The 23,638-nt window shown below is 40.7% G+C and overlaps 1 protein-coding gene across 1 annotated transcript in view; it reads right to left on the bottom strand.

The window, feature by feature from the left end:
* LOC122930339 (leucine-rich repeat-containing protein 75A-like) overlaps nucleotides 1-23,638 on the bottom strand; it is a 355,789-nt gene that overhangs the window by 120,922 nt on the left and 211,229 nt on the right. Inside the window, 1 exon segment of the mRNA XM_044283631.1 lies at nucleotides 18,574-18,686. Within this exon segment, the coding sequence (XP_044139566.1) occupies nucleotides 18,574-18,686 (113 nt within the window).

Below are 23,638 nucleotides of genomic sequence, written 5' to 3'. Positions count from 1 at the left end.
AAGGGGGCATTATACTATGTAAAGGTCAGATAAGGGAATTTCATACTGTGTGGAGGGGTCACTATATTAGTGGTGTAATAGGGCGGCTCTTAGCAGTGCTACGAGGTTGGGCATTGTGATGCTACACAACAGACCTTTATGATGGAACATAACTTTGCTTACTGCCCAAGAAATGCCAAATCTGCCCCTGGATGTGATCAGCTAATGATACAGCACCAATAAGTGTGTACATGACAATCCACTGTAGACTATATCTGTATATAGTGGTTTTGCTTCATCTTTACAAAAAGCTTTATACCTACAGGCAGTCAGGACCTATAGGTTAAAATGTGGTGCCTTCAATCCAAGGTAGCTACATTAAGAATACATTATAAATGATTCTTGCTTATACTAATCTTTGAACATGACATGGAATAAAACAGCGTCAGCACACGCATTTCAAGATGTAAAATATACATATGAATGCATGAAGGTTTCTCATTATGTGCCCTCTGAAACTCATACATGTGAATATAAGCAGCAGTCCCATACTTCAGCAGCTCTGCGTTACTGCTAATCTACTTTATCATGTAAAACCATTCTGCCCATTCTTTATGTTTCTTTACCCTGAGCATCAAGATTTGATATATGGAAAGCTCTGAATGTTCCCATGGGCCATAACATGAATCCAACGTAACTACAGGGTATAACAAATACAGTGGAGGAAATAATTATTTGACCCCTCACTGATTTTGTAAGTTTGTCCAATGACAAAGAAATGAAAAGTCTCAGAACAGTATCATTTCAATGGTAGGTTTATTGTAACAGTGGCAGATAGCACATCAAAAGGAAAATCGAATAAATAACTTTAAATAAAAGATAGCAACTGATTTGCATTTCATTGAGTGAAATAAGTATTTGAACCCTCTAACAAAAAAAGACTTAATACTTGGTGGAAAAACCCTTGTTTGCAAGCACAGAGGTCAAACGTTTCTTGTAATTGATGACCAAGTTTGCGCACATTTTAGGAGGAATGTTGGTCCACTCCTCTTTGCAGATCATCTCTAAATCCCTAAGGTTTCGAGGCTGTCTCTGTGCAACTCTGAGCTTGAGCTCCCTCCATAGGTTTTCGATTGGATTAAGGTCCGGAGACTGACTAGGCCACTCCATGACCTTAATGTGCTTCTTCTTGAGCCACTCCTTTGTTGCCTTTGCTGTATGTTTTGGGTCATTGTCGTGCTGGAACACCCATCCACGACCCATTTTCAGTTTCCTGGCAGAGGGAAGGAGGTTGTCGCTCAGGATTTCACGATACATGGCTCCGTCCATTTTCCCGTTTATGCGAATAAGTTGTCCTGTGCCCTTAGCAGAAAAACACCCCCAAAGCAAAATGTTTCCACCCCCATGCTTGACGGTGGGGACGGTGTTTTGGGGGTCATAGGCAGCATTTTTCTTCCTCCAAACACAGCGAGTTGAGTTAATGCCAAAGAGCTCTATTTTGGTCTCATCAGACCACAGCACCTTCTCCCAGTCACTCTCTGAATCATTCAGGTGTTCATTGGCAAACTTCAGACGGGCCTGCACATGTGCCTTCCTGAGCAGGGGGACCTTGCGAGCCCTGCAGGATTTTAATCCATTGCGGTGTAATGTGTTTCCAATGGTTTTCTTGGTGACTGTGGTCCCTGCTAATTTGAGGTCATTAACTAACTCCTCCCGTGTAGTTCTAGGATGCTTTTTCACCTTTCTCAGAACCATTGACACCCCACGAGGTGAGATCTTGCGTGGAGCCCCAGAGCGAGGTCGATTGATGGTCATTTTGTGCTCCTTCCATTTTCGAACAATCGCACCAACAGTTGTCACCTTCTCTCCCAGCTTCTTGCTAATGGTTTTGTAGCCCATTCCAGCCTTGTGCAGGTCTACAATTTTGTCTCTGACATCCTTGGACAGCTCTTTGGTCTTTCCCATGTTGGAGAGTTTGGAGTCTGCTTGATTGATTGATTCTGTGGACAGGTGTCTTTTATACAGGTGACTAGTTAAGACAGGTGTCCTTAATGAGGGTGACTAATTGAGTAGAAGTGTCTAACCACTCTGTGGGAGCCAGAACTCTTAATGGTTGGTAGGGGTTCAAATACTTATTTCACTCAATGAAATGCAAATCAGTTGCTATCTTTTATTTAAAGTTATTTTTTAGATTTTCCTTTTGATGTGCTATCTGCCACTGTTACAATAAACCTACCATTGAAATGATACTGTTGTGAGACTTTTCATTTCTTTGTCATTGGACAAACTTACAAAATCAGTGAGGGGTCAAATAATTATTTCCGCCACTGTACATATGGAGAGCACAGAGCCAACGGGTCACTGATAAATAAAGTGGTCCCTCAAGTTACAATATTAATTGGTTCCAGGACGACCATTGTATGTTGAAACCATTGTAACTTGAGTAATCGGTTCCAAAAATGCCCCAAAATGTCATTCAAGATAAGAGAAAATAAAGATTTAAGAAAAATAAGCAGATAGCTAAGACAGATAAGACAAGTCCTTACATATAACAGTCAGGAATAGCTGCTAACTAGCAACTAATACAGATATTTCACCAGAGAAGTGGCCTTGATTGGCTGGATCTGAGTCTGAGGCATTGTATGTTGAGTCTGGTTTCAACTTAAGATGGGTCAGAAAAGACCATTGTATGTTGAAAATATTGTATCCTGAGGCCATTGTATCTTGAGGGATCACCATACATTATGAGTATTATGAATCCTATCTCCTGGTAACAATTGAACATGACATAGAGATGTAGCAGGCGATATGCACATCATAATTTATTTTAAATAAAAAGCTTAGAAACTCACAGTTTGTAATATAAAAGAATAGAGATGCAGGATTTCTCAGGGAGACCGGGAAAAATTGGCAATTACAATTGGCAGGAAACTGTATATTAATCCGAGAATTAACTGGTAGGGACCACATCCAGTTGAGGGCTAGAAGAAAACGTTTGTCTTTAGGGTATGTCTACATGGAGTGGAACTTCTGTGGCAAAATCTGTGTGACTTGAAGCAGATATCACCCTCTGCATTGCAAACTGTGAAATCTGCAGTGGAAATCCAGAGCATAAATGTATAGGCTGCAAGTTTAAAATCCAAACTGCCGGTCAATTTTTTGCTGCATTTTTTATTTATTTTTTGCAGTGTAAGGATGAGATTACCTAAAATCTCATTCACTTTTCTGGTACTGTAACATGCTGTGGAATTGCCGCATCACTTCAGCTGGTCTTACACGATAGGAGAACCACCGTAACTGATCGGAAACCTCCTGGATTTGTCAGAGGATGCTGGCTAGTGAAAACTGTGTATGTCTAGATATTACTGTTAACTTCTTATTATGGCGCCCCCTGGTGTTGTTTGGATTCCTTCCCCCAATAAATACTGTACAGAAACATGATTGTTTATATATTTGTGTGTGTTCTCCTATCTGAGAAACACACATACAGGTGAAACTCGAAAAAATTTGAATATCGTTCAAAAGTCCATTTATTTCAGTAATGCAAATGAAAAGGAATTGCATTTATGCAGCTTAAAATTAGAATTTTGTGAAAAGGTTCAATATTCTAGGCTCAAAGTGTCACACTTCAGTCAGCTAATGAATCCATACCCCCTGAGCAAAGGGGACCTAAGATTGTGACTTTTGGGTTTCATAAGCTGTAAGCCATAATCATCCAAATTATAACAAATAAAGGCTTGAAATATCTCACTTTGCCTGTAATGAGTCTCTCTCATATGTTAGTTTCACCATTTAAGATGCATTACTGAAATAAATGAACTTTGCACAATAGTCAAATTTTTGGAGTTTCACCTGTATATATATTAAAATATTTTCTTGTTTTGTTTTTTCCACTCATCATTTTTTGTCTTTTTAGATTTCTAATTATTTATTTGTCTTTTTACTTATATCCTTATTGAATCCGGTGGTGAGGTACCCTTGACCCAGGGGCATAACTATAGGGGAAGCAGGGAAAGCGGCTGCTTTGGGGCCCTGACCCAGAAGGGGCCCATCCAGGAGGAGAAGGACTAAAAGATTTTGTCAGGGCCCCCTCAACAGTATTACACAATGAAATGATATACAGTGACAGTATAGACAGTGTAGAAAACGGATGGAACAGCTGCCGGGCCTGGTCTGAGAAAGCGATCTTTACTAGCCACAGGAATGGGGCGGCAGGAAAGGAAGGGGTTGCAAAAAAATTACTGGGGGAGGGGGGCCCCATTCAACAATTTTCTGTGGGACCCAGTCATCTCTAGCTACGCCACTGCCTTGACCTATAAAAATCCGTAATATGTATCATTTATTATGAATGGGTGATCATAGAACATGAATCACCGCATTTTGTAGAGCATTAGGAAGAGCGCTGTGTTGCTAGGTGACTAGGAACATGTCCTGATACGTGTTATACTCAGCCCAGCCCCTCTCCAGTCACATGGCTCCGGCCTCCTCTGTGCGCTTCCCGGAAACATGCGCCTTGGCGTGCGTTCCACCTGCGTTCCATAGCGGGAGCAGGAGGCAGGGAAGTCGTAAAGGATGAGCGGCAGGCTTTAAATGTGCAGTGGAAGCGCTGTTCGGCTCTGCGCCACCTCAGAGAAAACATTGGTGAGACGCTTAGGGGACATTTCCCCCTCTTTAGACGGATACTTCCCCTGCAATCGTATTTAGCCACTGCTATTTTTCTAATATTAGGGAGGAACAACCACGGTTTGCCTTCCTGGGCCCTGACTGTAGGGTTTGTTTTTGGAGCATTTATATATCTTTTAGTATAGTCTCTCTTTTTCCAGTTCAATCCTTTAGTTCCCCTATATAATGTATTGGGGAATTTTGGGCTTTTTACTCTGTCCTTTCAATTTTTTATGATTATTATTTTTCATTCTAAAAAATCCCCTGATGAAACATGCCATGTTGAGATTTGAGTGAGGGTCATTTTTAGGGACGCCCATGGAAAACAGTGGTGGATGATTGCAGAATAATTACCATGGTGAAGAGAAACCCTTTCACAACAGCCAATTAAGTGAACAACGCTCTCCAGGATATAGGCGTATCAATATCTAAATCTACCATAAAGAGAAGACTGCATGAAAGTAAATACAGAGGGTTCACTGCACGGTGCAAGCCACTCCAAGAATTAGGCTGAGTTCACACGGGCGAGATTTCCGCGCGGGTGCAATGCAGTAGGTGAACGCATTGCACCTGCACTGAATCCTGACCCATTCATTTCAATGGGGCTGTGCACATGAGCATTTTTTTTCATGCATCACTTCTGCAATGCTTTAAAATCGCAGCATGTTCTATATTCTGCGTTTTTAACGCAGCCCTGGCTCCATAGAAGTGAATGGGGCTGCGTTAATAACGCATTGCATCTGCAAGCAAGTGCGGATGCAATGCGTTTTTCACTGATGGTTGCTAGGAGATGTTGTTTGTAAACATTCAGTTTTTTATCACGCGCGTGAAAAACGCATCAAAACGCATTGCACCCGCGCGGAAAAAACTGAACAACTAAACGCAATTGCAGCCAAAACTGACTGAACTTGCTTGCAAAATGGTGCGAGTTTAAGGCCTCTTTCACACGACCGTTTTTTTTTTCCGTTTTGCGGGCCGTTTTTTGCGGTCCGTATACGGTCCGTATACGGAACCATTCATTTCAATGGTTCCGCAAAAAAAACGGAATGTACTCCGTGTGCATTCCGTTTCCGTATTTCCGTTTTTCCGTTCCGTTTAAAGATAGAACATTTCCTATATTTGGCCGCAAATCACGTTCCGTGGCTCCATTAAAGTCTATGGGTCCGCAAAAAAACGGAATGCATACGGAAATGCATCCGTATGTCTTCCGTATCCGTTCCGTTTTTTGCGGAACCATCTATTGAAAATGTTATGCCCAGCCCAATTTTTTATATGAAATTACTGTATACTGTATTTGCCATACGGAAAAACGGAACGGAACAACGGAACGGAAACGGAACCACAACGGAAGCAAAAAACGGAACAACGGATCCGTGAAAAACGGACCGCAAAACACTGAAATGGACATACTGTCGTGTGAAAGAGGCCTAAGGCTGAGTTCACACGGGCGAGATTTCCGCGCGGGTGCAATGCGGTAGGTGAACGTATTGCACCCGCACTGAATCCTGACCCATTCATTTCTATGGGGCTGTGCACATGAGCGATTTTTTTCACGCATCACTTCTGCAATGCTTTAAAATCGCAGCATGCTCTATATTCTGCGTTTGTAACGCAGGACAGGCCCCATAGAAATGAATGGGGCTGAGTGAAAATCGCAAGCATCCGCAAGCAAGTGCGGATGCGGTGCGATTTTCACTCATGGTTGCTAGGTGACAGTCTATTCACTGTATTATTTTCCCTTATAACATGGTTATAAGGGAAAATAATAGCATTCTGAATACAGAATGCTTAGTACAAGGTCAATTGAGGGTTAAAAAAAAATAAAAGAAATTAACTCACCTTGTCCTCTTCATCGCGCAGTTCCCGGTCTCTTCTGATGAGCTGTCGGCTAAAGGACCTTTGGTGACGTCAGCAGATCACATGCTCCAATCACATGGTACATCACCACGGTGATGTACCATGTGATTGGAGCATGTGATCTGACGTCACCAAAGGTCCTTTAGCCGACAGCTCATCAGAAGAGACCGGGAACTGCGCGATGAAGAGGACAAGGTGAGTTAATTTCTTTTATTTTTTTTTAACCCTCAATTGACCTTGTACTAAGCATTCTGTATTCAGAATGCTATTATTTTCCCTTATAACCATGTTATAAGGGAAAATAATACAATCTACACTACAACTAACCCAAACCTGAACTTCTGTGAAGAAGTTCGGGTCTGGGTACCACAGTCGGTTTTTATCACGCGAGTGCAAAACACATTGCACCCGCGTGATAAAAACTGAACATCGGAACGCAATCGCAGTCAAAACTGACTGCAATTGCGTACCTAATCGCGCGGGTTTGCCGCAATACACCGGGACGCATCCGGACCTAATCCGGACACGCCCGTGTGAACCCAGCCTAACTGAACGCACCCTGAACGCATCCGGACCAAATCTGTCCCGCTCGTGTGAACTCAGCCTTAGAAGGCTAGATTGGACTAAAAAACATCACACTTCTAGAAGAACATTCTTTGGACAGATGAAATCAAAATCAACCTCTACCAGAATGATAGAAAAAAAAAAGTATGGTGAAGGCATGGTACAGCTCATGATCCAAAGCATACCACATCATCTGTAAAACACGGCAGAGACAGTGTGATGGCTTGAGCATGCATGGCTGCAAGTGGCACTGGGTCCCTATTGTTTATTGATAATGTGACACAGGACAGAAGCAGCCGGATGAATTCTGGGGTTTTCACAGGCGTACTGTGCGCTCAAATCCAGCAAATGCAGCCAAACTGGTTGGTTGGCGTTTCATAATACAGATGGACAATGACCTAAAACATACAGCCAAAGCAACCCAGGTGTTTATTAAAGCAAATAAGTGGAATATTCTTAAATGGCCAAGTCAGTCACCGGATCTGAACCCAATAGAGCATTTCACTTGTTAACCCCTTCCCGACCGCAATCCGTATATTTACGTGATAGCTGCACATACCCCGTGCAGCTACCACGTATATAAACGTTCTGGCAGCTCTTTAATCCAAGCGCTGCACAACGCTTGGATTAAAGCTTCTGCCCCTGCCCCGTATGCTGTCACGGACAGCATACAGTGCAGTAATGCCGGCAAGGGACCAATCAGAGTGGCCCCTTGCCAGCAATCGATCCGATTGGTTAGTCTGTGCAGACTAACCAATCGGATCGCGGCAGTGAAAAAATGCCGGTTTCAGGCTCTGATCTGCGCTCTGCAGATCAGAGCCTGAAATTACAGTGTCCTCGTGCAGCGGCATCCATGGGGTTAATAGAAGGAGGGGGCTCCCTCTCTCCACCATCGGGGCTGCTGCGCTGCGATGGCAGCCCCGATGGTTGCCATGGCAACCGGACGCTTTGCAAAAGCGTCCGCTGTTGCCACCTACAGGGCATCTGATTGTATTACACTTTGCAATGCAAGAGCATTGCAAAGTATAGTACAGCCATCAGCCCCACTGGATCTTCAAGATCCAAGAGGTACTTGATAAAAAAAAAAATATGTGAAAAAATAAAAGTAAAAAATAAATAAAAATGTAAAATTAAAAAAATTAATTGCCTTTTCCTATAAAAAATGAAAAATAAAAAAACTACACATATTAGGTATCACCGCGTCCGTAATGACCGTCTCTATAAAGATATCACATGATAGACCCCGTCCGATAAACACCATAAAAAATAACTGTAAAAAAAAAAGCCATTTTTGTCACCTTACATCACAAAGAGTGCAACAGCAAGCGATCAAAAAGGCGTATGACCCCCAAAATAGTACCAATCAAACCATCACCTTGTCCCGCAAAAAATGATACCCTATTTAAGACAATCGCCCAAAAAATGAAAAAAAGCTATGGCTCTCAGACTATAGAGACACTAAAACATCATTTTCTTGGTTTTAGAAATGCTATTATTGTGTAAAACTTAAATAAATAAGAAAAAGTATACATATTAGGTATTGCCACGTCCGTAACAATCTTCTCTCTAAAACTCCTAACTCCTCAGATGAACGCTGTAAAAATAAATAACTGAAAACTGTTCCAAAACAGCCAATTTTTGGGTCACCTTGACCCATAAAGTGTAATAATAAATGATCAAAAAATCCTATGTACCCAAAAATGGTACCAATAAAAACCTCAACACTTTCTGCAAAAAATGAGCCCCTGCACAAGACGATCGGCAGAAAAATAAAAAACATATGATGTTCAGAAAACCAATCCAGCACAATGTGCCTTCCAAAAACCGCATGGCATTCCTTTCCTTCTGCGCCCTGCCGTGTGCCCGTACAGCAGTTTACGACCACATGTGGGGTGTTTATGTAAACCGCGGAATCAGGGTAATAGATATTGAGTTTTGTTTGGCTGTTAACCCTCAATGTGTTAAAGAAAAAAAAATATATAAAATGGAAAATCTGTAAAGAGTATGGTGGCTCTCTATCGCCTGTATGAATGGGTGCTGCTAAGCCTAATGACTCACCCAGTCAAAAGAAAATTATAATGTATATAGAGAGGCTGAGCACTCTCCCAATGGACCACACAAAGACTATTCAAAAATTATTGTATTTATTACACCAATATATAAATAAAAAATATATAATAAATAAAATACACAATAAAAAATATTCTTTTAAAAATATACATAAATGTTAAAACTATTCAGATTAAGAGCATAAATAATTGAATGGCGGTGGCATGCAAAAGAATACTATATGCAACTTGGATGAAAAAGTATGTCCTGATTAGAAGAGAAGAAAATCGATGACACTTCGATATTTAAATCTTCGACAATGTGAAGATAAATTTTCAACAATGTGAAAGTGAGTTTTATGAAGATAAATTTTCGAATAATTGTCCAGACTGAAATTCGATATTTATTTTCGATTATTTTATCGATTATATTATATTCAGTCAATATTCCCTGTATGGCAAAACACACACTCTTGTAAAAATGCCGTCTGACTATAGCACACAGTGGCGTCCCACGTGGCTAATGGAGTCAGATTCGGCGGTACCTGTTAGTAGCAGTTCAGCAGGAGCAGTGTGAGCGAAGTGGCCCTCCGTGTAGAGATTCTTTGATGAGAAGATTTTGATTATAACTCTATCAGTTCAAGGGTCGGAATCTTCGCTATGTGCCAGAAAAGTTCATCAGGGTAATAAGGTCAATTCAAGTTGTTAAAATCAGGACGTCCATCAGCTGATGTGCGGGTCTCTTGAAACCAGACGCGTTTCGGGGTCTTTTCCTAGCCCCTTCCTCAGTGGTCTAGGAAGGGGCTAGGAAAAGACCCCGAAACGCGTCTGCTCTGCTCTCCTAGCAGAGTTAGCAATCCATAAATTATAACCAAAGGGCTTTCCTAAGTAACAGCACTGGCAAATGATAGCCATGGGTCCTATACTAAAAAATTATAGTTCTGCCTTTAAGTCCTAATGGCGTACATAGAAGTTATATGTAGTTTGTCTCTGTAAGGCCTTGATCAACCCTTTGAATGAGCTTTCATTACACACATGACCTACTGTGCCTGTACTATGGAGGTCACAACCATGCAATATCTCATTGGGGACATAATTAACCTAGTTTATTCAGTCTATGACTTCCACATGTTCTCTGTAATTTTCTCAATCCTTAAGCAAAAACATACTTATACAATACTGAAAAAATGATTTAAAAAATACAGACTAATGAACCAACAAAAACACATATACACAGTATTTTACAGCAATTTCATCTTATTTCTAAAAGCGCATGTCTAGAAAATGTTCTGTTTGTATTCGTGAGGTTATGACCTACAAGTATGTATGCAAGTTTTCCATAAATAAGTAATGGTTTCAGGAGTTTCCATGTCCCAGTTTTGGTTCATTTTGGCTGCCCTGGTAAGTTTTATTTTTCACAAATGGTGAAAAAAAAGTATTTCTAAGGCATTGTAAAGTAACTTTCTTTTCAAAAGGAGCAGAGAGAACTAGCTTGGGAGAGAGGCCTATGTTGGGATCTGTGGGGTACTATTTGTGAAGAGCACCTAGTAGGTGTAAGATCTTTTAGGCTAAATCTTATGTCTCATGGTTTTTTTAAAATAAGGTTGAGCACTGACTTATTGGATAGCTACTTTACATCTGGTGGAAGTAGAGGCACAACTTCCTACTAGGTGTTCTCCACAAGGATAGGGGATAACTAATTGATCAGTGGGGGTCCGACCGCTTGCACCCCCACGATCCTGAGGATGAGAGTCCAATTTTCTCCATTCTGATGGTCGAGCATGAACTCTGCTGTTACATTCATTCTCTATGGGACACCAGTTCTCAGGATCTATGGGGGTCTTAGCGGTCTGAACCCCACCAATCAGTTAGTTATCCCCTATCATGTGGGTTGCGAGGTGGAGGCTCCATGGTCTGCAACAGGTCTAGGTATGCAAGATAATGCAGCTGGGGCGTAAAAACCCAAGAGCAGAATATTAAATCTGTGATATAGTCCTAACCTCAGTATCTGAGGAAAGGGATTTAGGGGTCATTATTTCAGAAGACTTAAAGGTAGGCAGACAATGTCATAGAGCAGCAGGAAATGCTAGCAGAATGCTTGGGTGTATAGGGAGAGGCATTACCAGTAGAAAGAGGGAGGTGCTCATGCCGCTCTACAGAGCACTAGTGAGACCTCATTTGGAGTATTGTGCGCAGTACTGGAGACCATATCTCCAGAAGGATATTGATACTTTGGAGAGAGTTCAGAGAAGAGCTACTAAACTGGTACATGGATTGCAGGATAAAACTTTCCAGGAAAGATTAAAGGACCTTAACATGTATAGCTTGGAAGAAAGACGAGACAGAGGGGATATGATAGAAACTTTTAAATACATAAAGGGAATCAACAAGGTAAAAGAGAAGAGAATATTTAAAAGAATAAAAACTGCTACAAGAGGACATTGTTTTAAATTAGAGGAGCAAAGGTTTAAAAGTAATATCAGGAAGTATTACTTTACTGAGAGAGTAGTGGATGCATAGAATAGCCTTCCTGCAGAAGTGGTAGCTGCAAATACAGTGGAGGAGTTTAAGCATGCATGGGATAGGCATAAGGCCATCCTTCATATAAGATAGGTCCAGGGGCTATCCATAGTATTCAGTATATTGGGCAGACTAGATGGGCCAAATGGTTCTTATCTGCCGTCACATTCTATGTTTCTATACACCAATGCTTAGGTGGGTTTCATGGATTGGACTGTATTTGGTGTATGGTTGAATTAAGACCTGGGGAATTTGGAGACCAACCAACAACTTGAAGCCTTTATCATGGTACTCAAGCCATTCCTGAATAATTTTTGCAGTGTGGCAAGGTGCATTATGCTGCAGAAAGATACCACTATCACTAAGGAATACATTGCCAAGGGGTGTACGTCTTCTGCAAAAATGTTGGTGATATGCATCAAGATAACTTCCACATGAGTGCCAGGAGGACCTAATGTTTCTCAACTGAGCACTCGCAAATACATCATACTGCCTCTGTCAACTTGCCTTCTCATAGTGTTCAATGTAAGCAGGTAGACAGGGAGTCTTAATAGTCGGCAGCTATGGATCCACATATGCAGCAAGCTGTGAAGCACTGTGGGTTCTAACACCTTCCTATCATACTGTAGGTGGCATTATCATTTTGGCAATTAGTGTTACAGCTCTTCTGGGAGATTGGACCAGACGGGTGAGTTATCTGTGTGTATCAATTAGCCATTAGCCTTGGGATCTCATGACCCTGCTGACTAGTTGTACTTCTCTGGAGGTTCTAATCACTGAATACTGGGACCACAACACAGGACCTGCCATTTTTTTGAAAGTTCTCATTCAGTTGTTTAACTATCATAATGTGTCCTTTGTATACAGTAAGTCGCTCAGATCTTTAGGGTCCGGCCATACGGTCAGGTTCTTGTGAATTAAAAAAAAGAAGTTGTATCTATCCTTTATGCTTTTTCTCATTTTATGATAAACTCCTGATTTTGGCTTCACAAACTGCATACAGAAACCTGACCGCGTGGCTGTACCCTTACAGTTGTGCATTTTTCCTGCTTGCAACACATCAACTGCATGAACTGACTGTTTACTAAGGGTGTGGGTTTACATCACGTTTATGCCTCCGTTTGATGTATACGTTAGAAAAAAAGGATACAAAAACACAGCACACCACGTTCTTGTATCCTGGTAAAAAAAAAAAGTATACTTTTTTTTTTGCAGTGGAACATTATGGTGAAAGAATGCCGCTGTATGGCATCAGTCCGAGACATCCGTTTAACGTATATGTTATTTTTTGTACATTAAATGGGTTGGGTAAAATGTGATGTGAACCAACAACTACCTAATATATCGACCCCTCGACAGGCGCCATTTTCACAGAATAATGTTGTTCACTTCATCTGTCAGAGGTTTTATGTCATGACTGATGGCGTACAGTTTTCATTATTCAGTGATTATTTCCATACAATTTCTCACACAATAAGGGTCCATTAACATGTCTGCAACTGTTTTGCGGTCCATGTGCGTTCTGCATTTTGCAGACCTCGCAGGGCCGGCACTATAATAAAAATTCCCTTTCTTGTCCGTGGCTGCGGAGAAGAATAGGACATGTTCTATTTTTTCGCGGGGCTGCCGAAAGGAAGTGCGGATGCGGACGGTATGCTGTTCGCATCTTTTGCGGCCCTATTGAAAATGAACGGGTCCGCACCCGTTCCGCAAAAAAATTGCGGAACGGATGCGGACCCATTTTGCGGACCTGTGAATGGACCCTAAACGCAATTACTTAATTTCTTGATCTTGTAAATCATTGCTACGTAAGATGTGCCGCATAATACTAGTAGGTTTAATGCAATCTTGTGCACAGGAAGCTGATGTCGTTTAGATATATCTTCAGCATTTTATATACTGGGATAAAATAGCAATTACTCTTGAACGATTAAACCCATTTCACTTTGCTTTATGTTCTAAAAAATGGCCAAGAAGTAATTAAAAAAGCAATTAGCAAAGAGCACACAGCTTACCTAACAATCACAATCTCAGATGGATTTAAACTCTTGCACTTTGCAGAAGTAGATGTAGACTTGCGCATTTTGGGGCATTTAATCTTAACAAGGGATTTTAATTAGCACCTACAAAGACGATGAGTCTCCTATGATACATGAAACCTTAAACATACAGGTTGAGAGGACAGCTATAAACATAGCCCGAGAAAAATATCCCATCCTTAGGGTATATTCACAGGAGGCAAATGCGGTCCAAAAAGGTCTGAAAATCATTCCCATTTATCTCAATGAGGTTGATTTGGCAGCAAGCACATGGACTTCTGTAAGTTATATTAACATGAATGAGACAGTCATAGAAATTTCTAAAACAATTCTGCTGCTTGTGAATATACCCTTAGGGCTGATTCACACAACCGTGTTTGGTCCAGGAAACATGGCCTGTGTGTCAACTGCATCTCCTGGACTGACTGCAGCTCCCCGATCCTAACTGACTGCATCATCGTGTTTTAGTTACAAAGATGCAACACAACAGTCCTGGATTATGGGCACTGCTCTATGTATCCATAATGGTCTTGGTAGTGGGCAGGACTACAAGGAAAGGAAGATTCTAACAGCTGATAATATTTCATTAATTATCACTAGCTTTACACCATGCAGTGTTAGTATCATGATGCGTTATAGGAGCACTATATACACAATACAGTGCTATTCACTAACTATGTATGTGCATTTTCAATTATATTCTTAAAGAGTCACTGTATTTTTACACAACTTTGCATAAATCAATAGTACAAGTGACCACAAGAAATGTTGTAATATGTCTTATCAGTGGAGGAGACTAGCAGTGGGCTGATTCCTCAGCTTCCCTATTCCTGTGTGATGTGTTCTGACTAATGGAGCATTGAGTCATGACTTATCAGGTTCTGAACATGGGATTTAGTGCTCTATTTAAGCCCCTTCCTAGCCAGATACCAGTACCAGTGATAGGTTTTTACTCCCTAGCTGTGCTCCCAGTTTTGTTCTATGTGCATTAGGATTGCCTATTGGATTGACCTCAGCTTGCCTTTAAACACTCTCTGTCTTGAGATTTGGTACTGTGTTTCCCATCTGGTTCTGACTTCAGCTTGGCTATGCTGACTACCGTCTGTCGCCTGATTTGGTACTGCACTGTCCGCCCGGCACCGACCCATTCCTGTACGACTTCATCTTTGTGTAGTTTCTTCTCTGTGTATCTCAATCCTGCACCTAGCAGAGTAGGGAATGTCGACCAGTTGCAGACTTGCCTCTTAGAGCCTGCCCCGCAAGTAGGCAGGGAAAGCAGTCTGGGTTCCAGTTTGGGCTCAGTGCCTGAGTTTTCCTGCCTACTGTGCTGACAGTATCTCTCTGTAAGGTCATGATCCTGGAGCATACTTCTGAGTGAGTAAAATAATCTTAGGAAGCGGCTTCTCCTTTACTTTTTGTGTGCAGTGGCTGGCAGCTAGTCTCCATTCACCATGTCTGAGAGATCTGCAAACCAGATATTCAGCATGTACAGAGGAAAACTGCTAAAAACGCCACATACAAATGATACAGTGGCCAGAAATAGCATTATTCCTCAGATACACATATTGTACTATTGATTAATGCAGAGCTTGTTGAAAGGTTAGGTATGCTTTAAGGCAATGAACGCGCTACTTAAAGGCTATGGACACCTTGAGGTTGACTAGTAGCAAGTTTCTGCCTTGCCATAGAAAGCAGCGGCGAGCAGGAAGAGAGAAGGAAGGTGGTACATGCGCACTGTGTGCACCGTCTCCTCATACAGCTGATCTGATATTGATGACCTATCCTGAGGATAGGTCCTCAATATTAAAAGCCCGAACAACCCCTTTAAGTGAGACTGTTTGCTGTGCTAACAAGTTCAAATGAAATGGAAGTTAAAGAGACAGGACAGGAAGTAGAATACATTTAGTGACAATAAAATATGCAGAAAGCAATCCAGCTGTTTATTTATTTTAGGTAGAATAGTCACCGGTTGTTAATATGTTATACAATTTTTTGATGAAAGAGTCTCTTTAAGGTATTTCGTAAAGTCACTCCTCTGTCTGTCAGGTGATCTTATAGGTGTTTTTGAGACAATTATTATCAATCAAACCTACCGTAGGGGAAAATCTCTTCCAAAGACACACTTCAATGCTAGAGACCTGCTGTTTACAAAAAGGATGCTTGGAGATAATGGTGCCCTATATTTTCAATAGCTGCTGGCTAAACGCTTGTTCGGTTCACAGCTATTCTTTCTGATCCCTTATACACATGCATGCTCAGCTCTGCCAAACATGCTGCTGCCCGACACCTCTGGCTTTGACTTATCTGGATCGTACATTAAAATGTATGCTTCCATACCATAGACATAAGATAATCGTGTAGTTCTGCCCAAAGTAGCAGCTTTGGCCAACCTTACTCTTACCTTAGAGCCCTTTCACATGGAGGCTTTTGAGTTTCATGCAGACCCCATGTTGAAAAGCCATGACCTTTCACACAGAATCTTCCTCCAATTATTTTCAATGGGAGACCACACTAATGTTCATGCAGCTACAGTTGAAAGCAATGGGAGGCCACCAGTGGCTTCTTGGAGTGGAATCTAAGCCAAATTCCACTATTAAAAGTTGCCGTGTGAACAAGGCATTACAAATAAGTATTGTTTATAAAATACATTATTTTATTAGTTACTGCTCTTCCAGACAATAAATTTACTTTAACTGCACCTATGGTACACTGAGGTGTTGCATCAAGATGCCATACTGTATTCTTTAGTATTCTGCTAACAACCCATAGCATGATACTTGCTTACTTTGAAAACACATGCAAGCATCTGGCTGTGGAGTATGACAACCTGCCTGACAAGTTTATGACTTAATTACACATGATATGAGTTAAAAATATCCAACTGCATTGGAATACCAATAATGGTTGCAGGTTTCAATCAACATTTGGTTTACCTGAAAGCTCAACTGCATATAATGATCCCTGTTATTACAAACAACTTTGCATAAATCAATAATACAGGAGAACATAAGAAATTTTGTAATATATCTTATCAGATAAAAATATATTGTTCTCCTCTTATAGGCTGTCCCCCTTCCTTTACTAAACTAACTTTCTCACTGAATTCTGTGATAAATCCGTCTTGTGAGAACAAGACGAGCTGACTGCTTACTGAAGGATCAGATTAGATTATGCCAGAAGTCTATGGAGAGGGGATGGGTAAAGGGCAGCCAAGAGAAGAAGTTAATAGTAAGTGTTATATCTGATCCCAAGTGCTTTATTCATATTGCTACTGCTCACGACTTCAGTATAATAATGCCCTATATGCTGTTTCTGAGTGATTGTGAGTGAGAGTTAGGGAGTAGAATCCCCTGTCTTTATGTGGGCTGTTTATGGGAGACATCATTATGGCCATCCTCCACCCACCAGCTTAGGTAGGATTGAAAATTATAGATAGATCCTGAAGAGGAGAAAACTGCTAGAAAATGCCAGATACAAGACATAGTGTTATCACACATATCACATCATATTCTGAAAAATATTTTGAAATAACACACATACATACCAAAAATACCAAAAATATGGCCATATATCAATAACTCAAAATGTTGTGGCAGCTATTTTTGCAACAACATTGCTTGTTATGAAAAATATTCAGCTTCCATTTTCAATATACAGTAGCTGCACTTCCTATTCTCAGTTTAGCAAACATGGCCACCATTCCTATAGAGTAGGTCATCACAATGTATGGTGATTTGATATAGTTTATTCAGGAAGTTCCAAAACATCATGTTATACCTACTGTATATATGACTTTTATTAATGTCTAGTGTATAATCCTATAAGGTGGATCATCACAATGTATGATGGCATATGATATTGGCAGTTTGCTGGTGGGTCCAATCATAGCTTTGTGAGGGGGAGATCTAAATATTTCATGTTACACCTATATATGACTTTTATAAGTGTCCAAGTGTATATTCCTGTAGAGTGGGTCATCACATTGTATGGTGACATGATGACATTGTTGGTTATTTGCTGGGTCTAACCATAGTTTTGTGAGAAAGACCAAAAAACTTTGGGTTACACCCATATATGACCTTTATTAGTGGCCAGTGTATATTCCTATAGAGTAGGTCATCACAATGTATGGTCACATGTTAACATTGGTGGTTAGGTGGTGGGCCCAACCACAGCTTTGTGTGGAGAACCTGAAAGCTTCATGTTACACCCATATATGATATTTATCAATGTCCAGTGTATATTCCAATAGAGTAGGTCATTACAATGTACAGTATGGTGCCATGTTAACTTTGGTGGTTAGGTGGTGGGTCCAATCATAGTCTTTTTTAGGGGGACCCAGAAGCTTTACTACTTTACATCAACATATGTCCATGCACCAACAATTCAATGTAATTACTTTCCCATTAAAATAAATTGGAAACACAGTTGGAAGGGAAATGCTGTACAACATATTGATAAGAATCTCAAGTAATATATTTTCATGAGTAACCTCCAAGCATATCTTACAACTCCAAAGCTGAAGGGAAAGGATTCATTTTATCACACGAGTTAACATTCCATTAACAGTGACACTGAATAATGAACAAAGGAGAAAGTCTGAGGCAGAAAAACCTTAGTATTAAAGGTTAATGTAGGGAAGGAGGTTGTGATGACATGCAGACAGGAGATGAGGTTGCTAAGAGCCTAGAAGAAGAAAGTGCTGATATAGGTTGCTTTAAGTATCTGGGTCACATAAAAGCCAGGGGCTTTCATAACAAGCCAAGTGTATACAAACAACTAGGGAGGACCACAGGAGGCAGAAGAAACAAGCAATGTGTTCACTGAAAACACCTGGAGATCCCCTATATCAGGTTCAGATCCTCCATATGTCAAGATTCGTTCATTTAGGAAAGGTGACTCACCAGGCCTGCGGCTTCCGCTTCACAATACTTTGACGTTTCCACTGTGAGTGAGGGCTGAGGTGATAAGTCAGTTGTCTGCAAACTTTTTCCATAGCTCCAAGTGAATCTCCCTCCTGCAATAGGAACGAGAGGCAGGTTCAGGGCATATAGCATCTCTATATACTAACCTCACGGGTTCATGAGGTTTACTAAACATATGCATTTTCACACAACTGGGGTCAGTCTGAGAAGGAATTCACTAGAAATTGTTGGAAAACGATACAGATTTGTGCTAGCTTCACATAACTTACTGTACCATCACAAGGGCTACATCAAAATGCCCACAACATATTATTCTTTATCATGCTATCACATACCAGGTCAATTAAATGAAGACGGGCAGATTTACTAATCCTGTAGATGGTGTAGGCTTCGACAGGTTGTCTAGACCTGCAGCAGATTTATCACAGGGGATCAGGCTGGATAATAAATGTGGTGCAGGGATAGACACTTTTCTCTGACCTTATACCAACCATTGGTTGGCTTATTTTGAAACACAATGTCACACCAGAATTGTGGCACAATTTTGGTGCTAACGGTTGAATGTTAATCCATGTCCCCTTTCCTAGTAAGCCTCCCCACCTTCATGGGATAAGTGCAGATAATTTCTCTAAATCTAGTAAGCCAAACTGCACCACATGTTGGAGCAATTTAGGCTAGAATCTAGGTGCACTGACATTAGTAAATGTGGACCATTGGTTGATATATTTACCTGCAAACTAATGTACTGAGAGAGAAATAGCTTATGTGAACATTTAGGGACTGCACCTCTGCTAACGAAGTTGCATTTGCAGAAAAAGCTTTAATTTTCGCTGCAGTGTTGGAATTGGACCTTCGCTGATTGGCAAATGGTTGCCTTCTCTGATGAGTCATGTTTTCTGCTTCATTTACGGATGTTGGAATAACAAGAAAAACATCAGAGAACAAACACCCTGTAACCAATGCTGGAAGAACACAACCTGGTGGTGGCAGCGTTATGGTCTGGAAAATGTTTTTGTGGCTTCTCTGGGCCCACTCATCCATGTGGAAGGCACTCTCAATTGATTTGGGTACGAATTCATCCTTGAGGATTACATACACGCATACATGCTGGTTGTCTTCCCTGAGGGTGGATGGGATCTTCTAGCAAGACAATGCGACATCTCAATCTCTTCCCATACACTATATACAATGCGACATCTCAAAATTGGTTGGAAGAGCATGACCGAGACATAGAAACTACTACCCTGGCCCCCTAATTCCCCTGACTTGAACCCAATTGAGCATCTGTGGGACCACCTTGATTGTCGCATTCGCTCTATGTATCCTCCCATACACCTTCCAGCATCTGTGGGATGTACTGCAGTCAGCATGGCTCCAGCAACCTGTGACAACCTACCAGGACCTTATTGAGTCACTCCCAGCCTGTCTAGCTGCTGTCTATGCTGTACACAGCATTTACTCTGGATATTAGCTGGTGGTCATAATAATGTGACCAAACAATGCATTTCCCTTGTTTTGCTCCAAAGAAGAACAATGAAAGTAACGGAAGTACCAAATAGGACATCTCACTGAAACAAATATTGCTGAACAGACACCATAGACTATAATGATGTCTGTTAAGTTTCCATTGGGTATCCTATTTTTTTTACTAAACGATAAAGTCCTGCAAGCAGGACTTATTTGTTTGGTCTTTTTGATGGGATCTGCAACGGAGGCCCCGAACTGAGCCTCCAAAGCAGATGTGAACTGGCCCTTATTTATTGCTGTTATAATGAACATTTCACTGTGTACCTTTAACCATATATAATCCAAAGTGCTGACTGTATGCTCTGCAATCCTATTAGCTTGATGCAAAAAAACGTATTAAACTGATAACAATACTGTACAGCAAACTTTATTCTTATGATTAACATGTTCTTTGTCCTACAGTACAATTCATTTAACTTAGGGATGAGTGAATCAGTTCTAACTAATCAACATATCTCATTAACAAGAGCTCTTCAACTGTGAAGGGATGTCACCACAGGTGAAGAAACGCCCACCTTCCTGTTGATTGACATCTAGCCCAGCATTGACAATCTGGGCCCTGGGCCACTGCTCCAAGTAGTGATGCGGGTGCCGAAGCTCAAAATTGGCTTCAGGAGCAATGACTGCTCATGCACAACTGAATTTGAGCTTTGTTGTCTGCGTTGCTACTCGGAGCAGCACGCAGGGCTCAGATTGTACAGGCTGGGCTAGATGTCTGGCAGTGTCAATCAACAGGCAGGTGGGTGCTTCTTCTGCTGTGGAGACAACCCTTCACAGGTGAAGAGAGCTTGCTAATGACATGAATCAATTAGTGAGAATTGATTTGCTCATCCCTAATTCAAATGAACGGGTCTGCACGAAAAACAGGCCTGTCATAGACTCCATCTGTGTGCGGTCCATTTTGAAATGTGTCTGTGGTGCAGAACACGGACAAGTTTCCTATCATCTGTCTGCAAGGGGCCTAGAGAAAAGCTGCTAAATTATTAATAATAATTACCTAATAATTGACAACCAGCATGGTTTCATGAAAAACATTTGTTGTAGGCCCAATTCTTTTTAAAATCTTTAATAATGACTGGAACTGAAAGTAAAGTGTCAGCTTTTGCTGATGATGCAAAGCTTGGCATTATGGGCAAGTACATGGCATATGAATCTTAATGTTGATGAAGGTAAGATCATGAACCTACTGTAGGATGCTGAAAATGCTATACGTTGAAAGGAATAAAACTGGGGAAAACAAAAAAAAGGGAGGTGGGTATTCTGGTCACATGTAAGCTAGCAGCAATAATCGATGTCAAGCAGCAGCTGCAAAAGCCATTAAGATTTTAGAGGCACATTTATTAAGACTGGTGTTTTAGACGCTAGTCTTAATAAAGCCAAAGTTTGGTGGAACCGCCAAAGTTATCAAGAGGTGCAGGCCTCTCCATAACTTCAGCGCATCCAGCATCAGTTCTAAAGGTAAAACAGCTTCCGAGCTGTCTTACATTTAGACCTTTTTCTACTCCTGAAACAGGCGTAGAAAAAGGTAAATGAGACGGGCCTGCCGTCCCCTTCCCTGCCCACGCTCATAATTTTAGACCTGGCATGAGCAGGGCGAAGTCGCAGATAGCGGCGCAACTAACCCTATGTGCTATCTGTGCCTGAAATACGCCTAATTTAGGTGTATTTCAGAATAGTAAATTACCCCATGAATGTGTATATAAAACCTGTGATGGCAATAAAATATTAGTCCTCTATTAATCCCTAGGAAGGCCACATCTTGAATATGGGATTGAGTATTGGGATCCACTGTAAATATGATATAGAAGAGCTAGAAAGAAACATAGTAGGAAGCTAAGGAAAGGACATCATAGCAGTACAGTGCTGGCACAAGGGACACACCCCCAGCTTCTGAGTGATATGCATCTAGCTGAAACAGAGAATAATAGTTTATGAAAACTCAGGTACGTTTTAAGATAAATATCATAGTTTCAGGTAACTGTTTCTGGATGAATGACATTTTTTAATTCTTTGGAGAACCCTATAAAACGGTACTAAGGTGTGAAACGTTCTGCTTGAATGACCAGTAATATTTCTTTACTTTGCAAACTGCAAGGGGAGGTGGAAGTCATGGAGAATGTGATTCACTCCTTAATTTTCTACTCAATATCTGTTATGGTTTCATTGATTGTAAAAGCATACTTACTTCCGTTGAGCCAAAAAAACAAAACAAAAAACACCTTTCTGTGTCCCCAGGACCTGCAGAATTGTCTGACACAAGAAACAGCACTATCGCAGACCAAGGTTAAAATTAAAGCGAGAAATCAGAGGCTCTGAGTCACCGCAGACAGGAACAAGGAGAAAGTGAATTAATGCTTCCTATGCAGGCTCTAATCTCAGCTCTGTGTCTATTATTAACCCATGTATTACTGTGGCAGCACCTGGAAGGCAAATATTGGTGAGCAGCAAATTTTTTCTGTCGTCAGCAAAAAATGATGTTACAGATAATATCCCTTTCTGTAAAATACATTATTCAGACAACTGTAAAATGACAATGTTACAAATAAAGAATAACGTGGGAATATATTTATAGATGCAGGGGACATATTAGAATGGAAACACACGTGCAACTTGTCATCTCAGATTATAAATATTCATCTGTGACTAAAGAAGAACATTATACTGAAACATAAATGTAGAAGATAGTTAAAGGGAACCTGTCACTTTGTAAATGCATAATGTTATAGAGCAGGAGGAGCTGAGCAGATTGAAATATAGTTTTGTGGGAAAAAGATTCAGTGCAACTTGACATTTATACATTGAAAACCCTATTCTGTCTACTTAGGAGTCCAGTGGGTGGTCCTATCAGTGATTGACAGCCCACTGGACTCCTAAGGTCAGAGATTTCAATCAATAAGTTACAAGTCGAATCTCTGAATCTCAATCTCTTCCCATACACTATATACAGTATTAATCCTGCACTATAACATGCTGACCTCAGATCAGACATCATGGTCAATGTGACAAGTTCTCTTTAACCCCTTATTAACCAGCCTGTATTGAGCTTTACTGACCAAGCATTTCTTTTTCTTTTTTCATTGTCGTCTTCTAAGAGCTATAACTTTTTTATTTTTCCATATATTTTTCCATCTATGTAGCAGTTTTTTTGTGGGACAAGTTGTAGTTTTAATGGTACTATTCTGGAGTACGAATAACTTTCTGATTAACTTTTATTAACTGTTTCTGGTAGGGAGATGGGAAAAAACTGCAATACTGCCACTGACTTTTTACATAAATTTGGTGGCGTTCATTTTTCGACATAAATAACATAATATCTTTATTCTCTGGGTCAGTACGATTACAGCTTTACCAAATACAATATATATATTTTTTTTACATTTTACTATTTTTGTGCAATAAAACCCGTTTTTTAAAAAGAAAAAAATCTTTTGCATCGCTGCATCCCAAGAACACCATAACTTTTTTATTTTTCTTTCTATGGCATTGTGTGGGGGCTTGACTTTTGTGGGACGACTTG

This window comes from Bufo gargarizans, chromosome 3, assembly GCF_014858855.1.
Source record: "Bufo gargarizans isolate SCDJY-AF-19 chromosome 3, ASM1485885v1, whole genome shotgun sequence".
NCBI classification, from domain to species: domain Eukaryota; kingdom Metazoa; phylum Chordata; class Amphibia; order Anura; family Bufonidae; genus Bufo; species Bufo gargarizans.
Note: the sequence above shows the minus strand (reverse complement) of the source record. Positions and strands in the feature narration are given on the sequence as shown.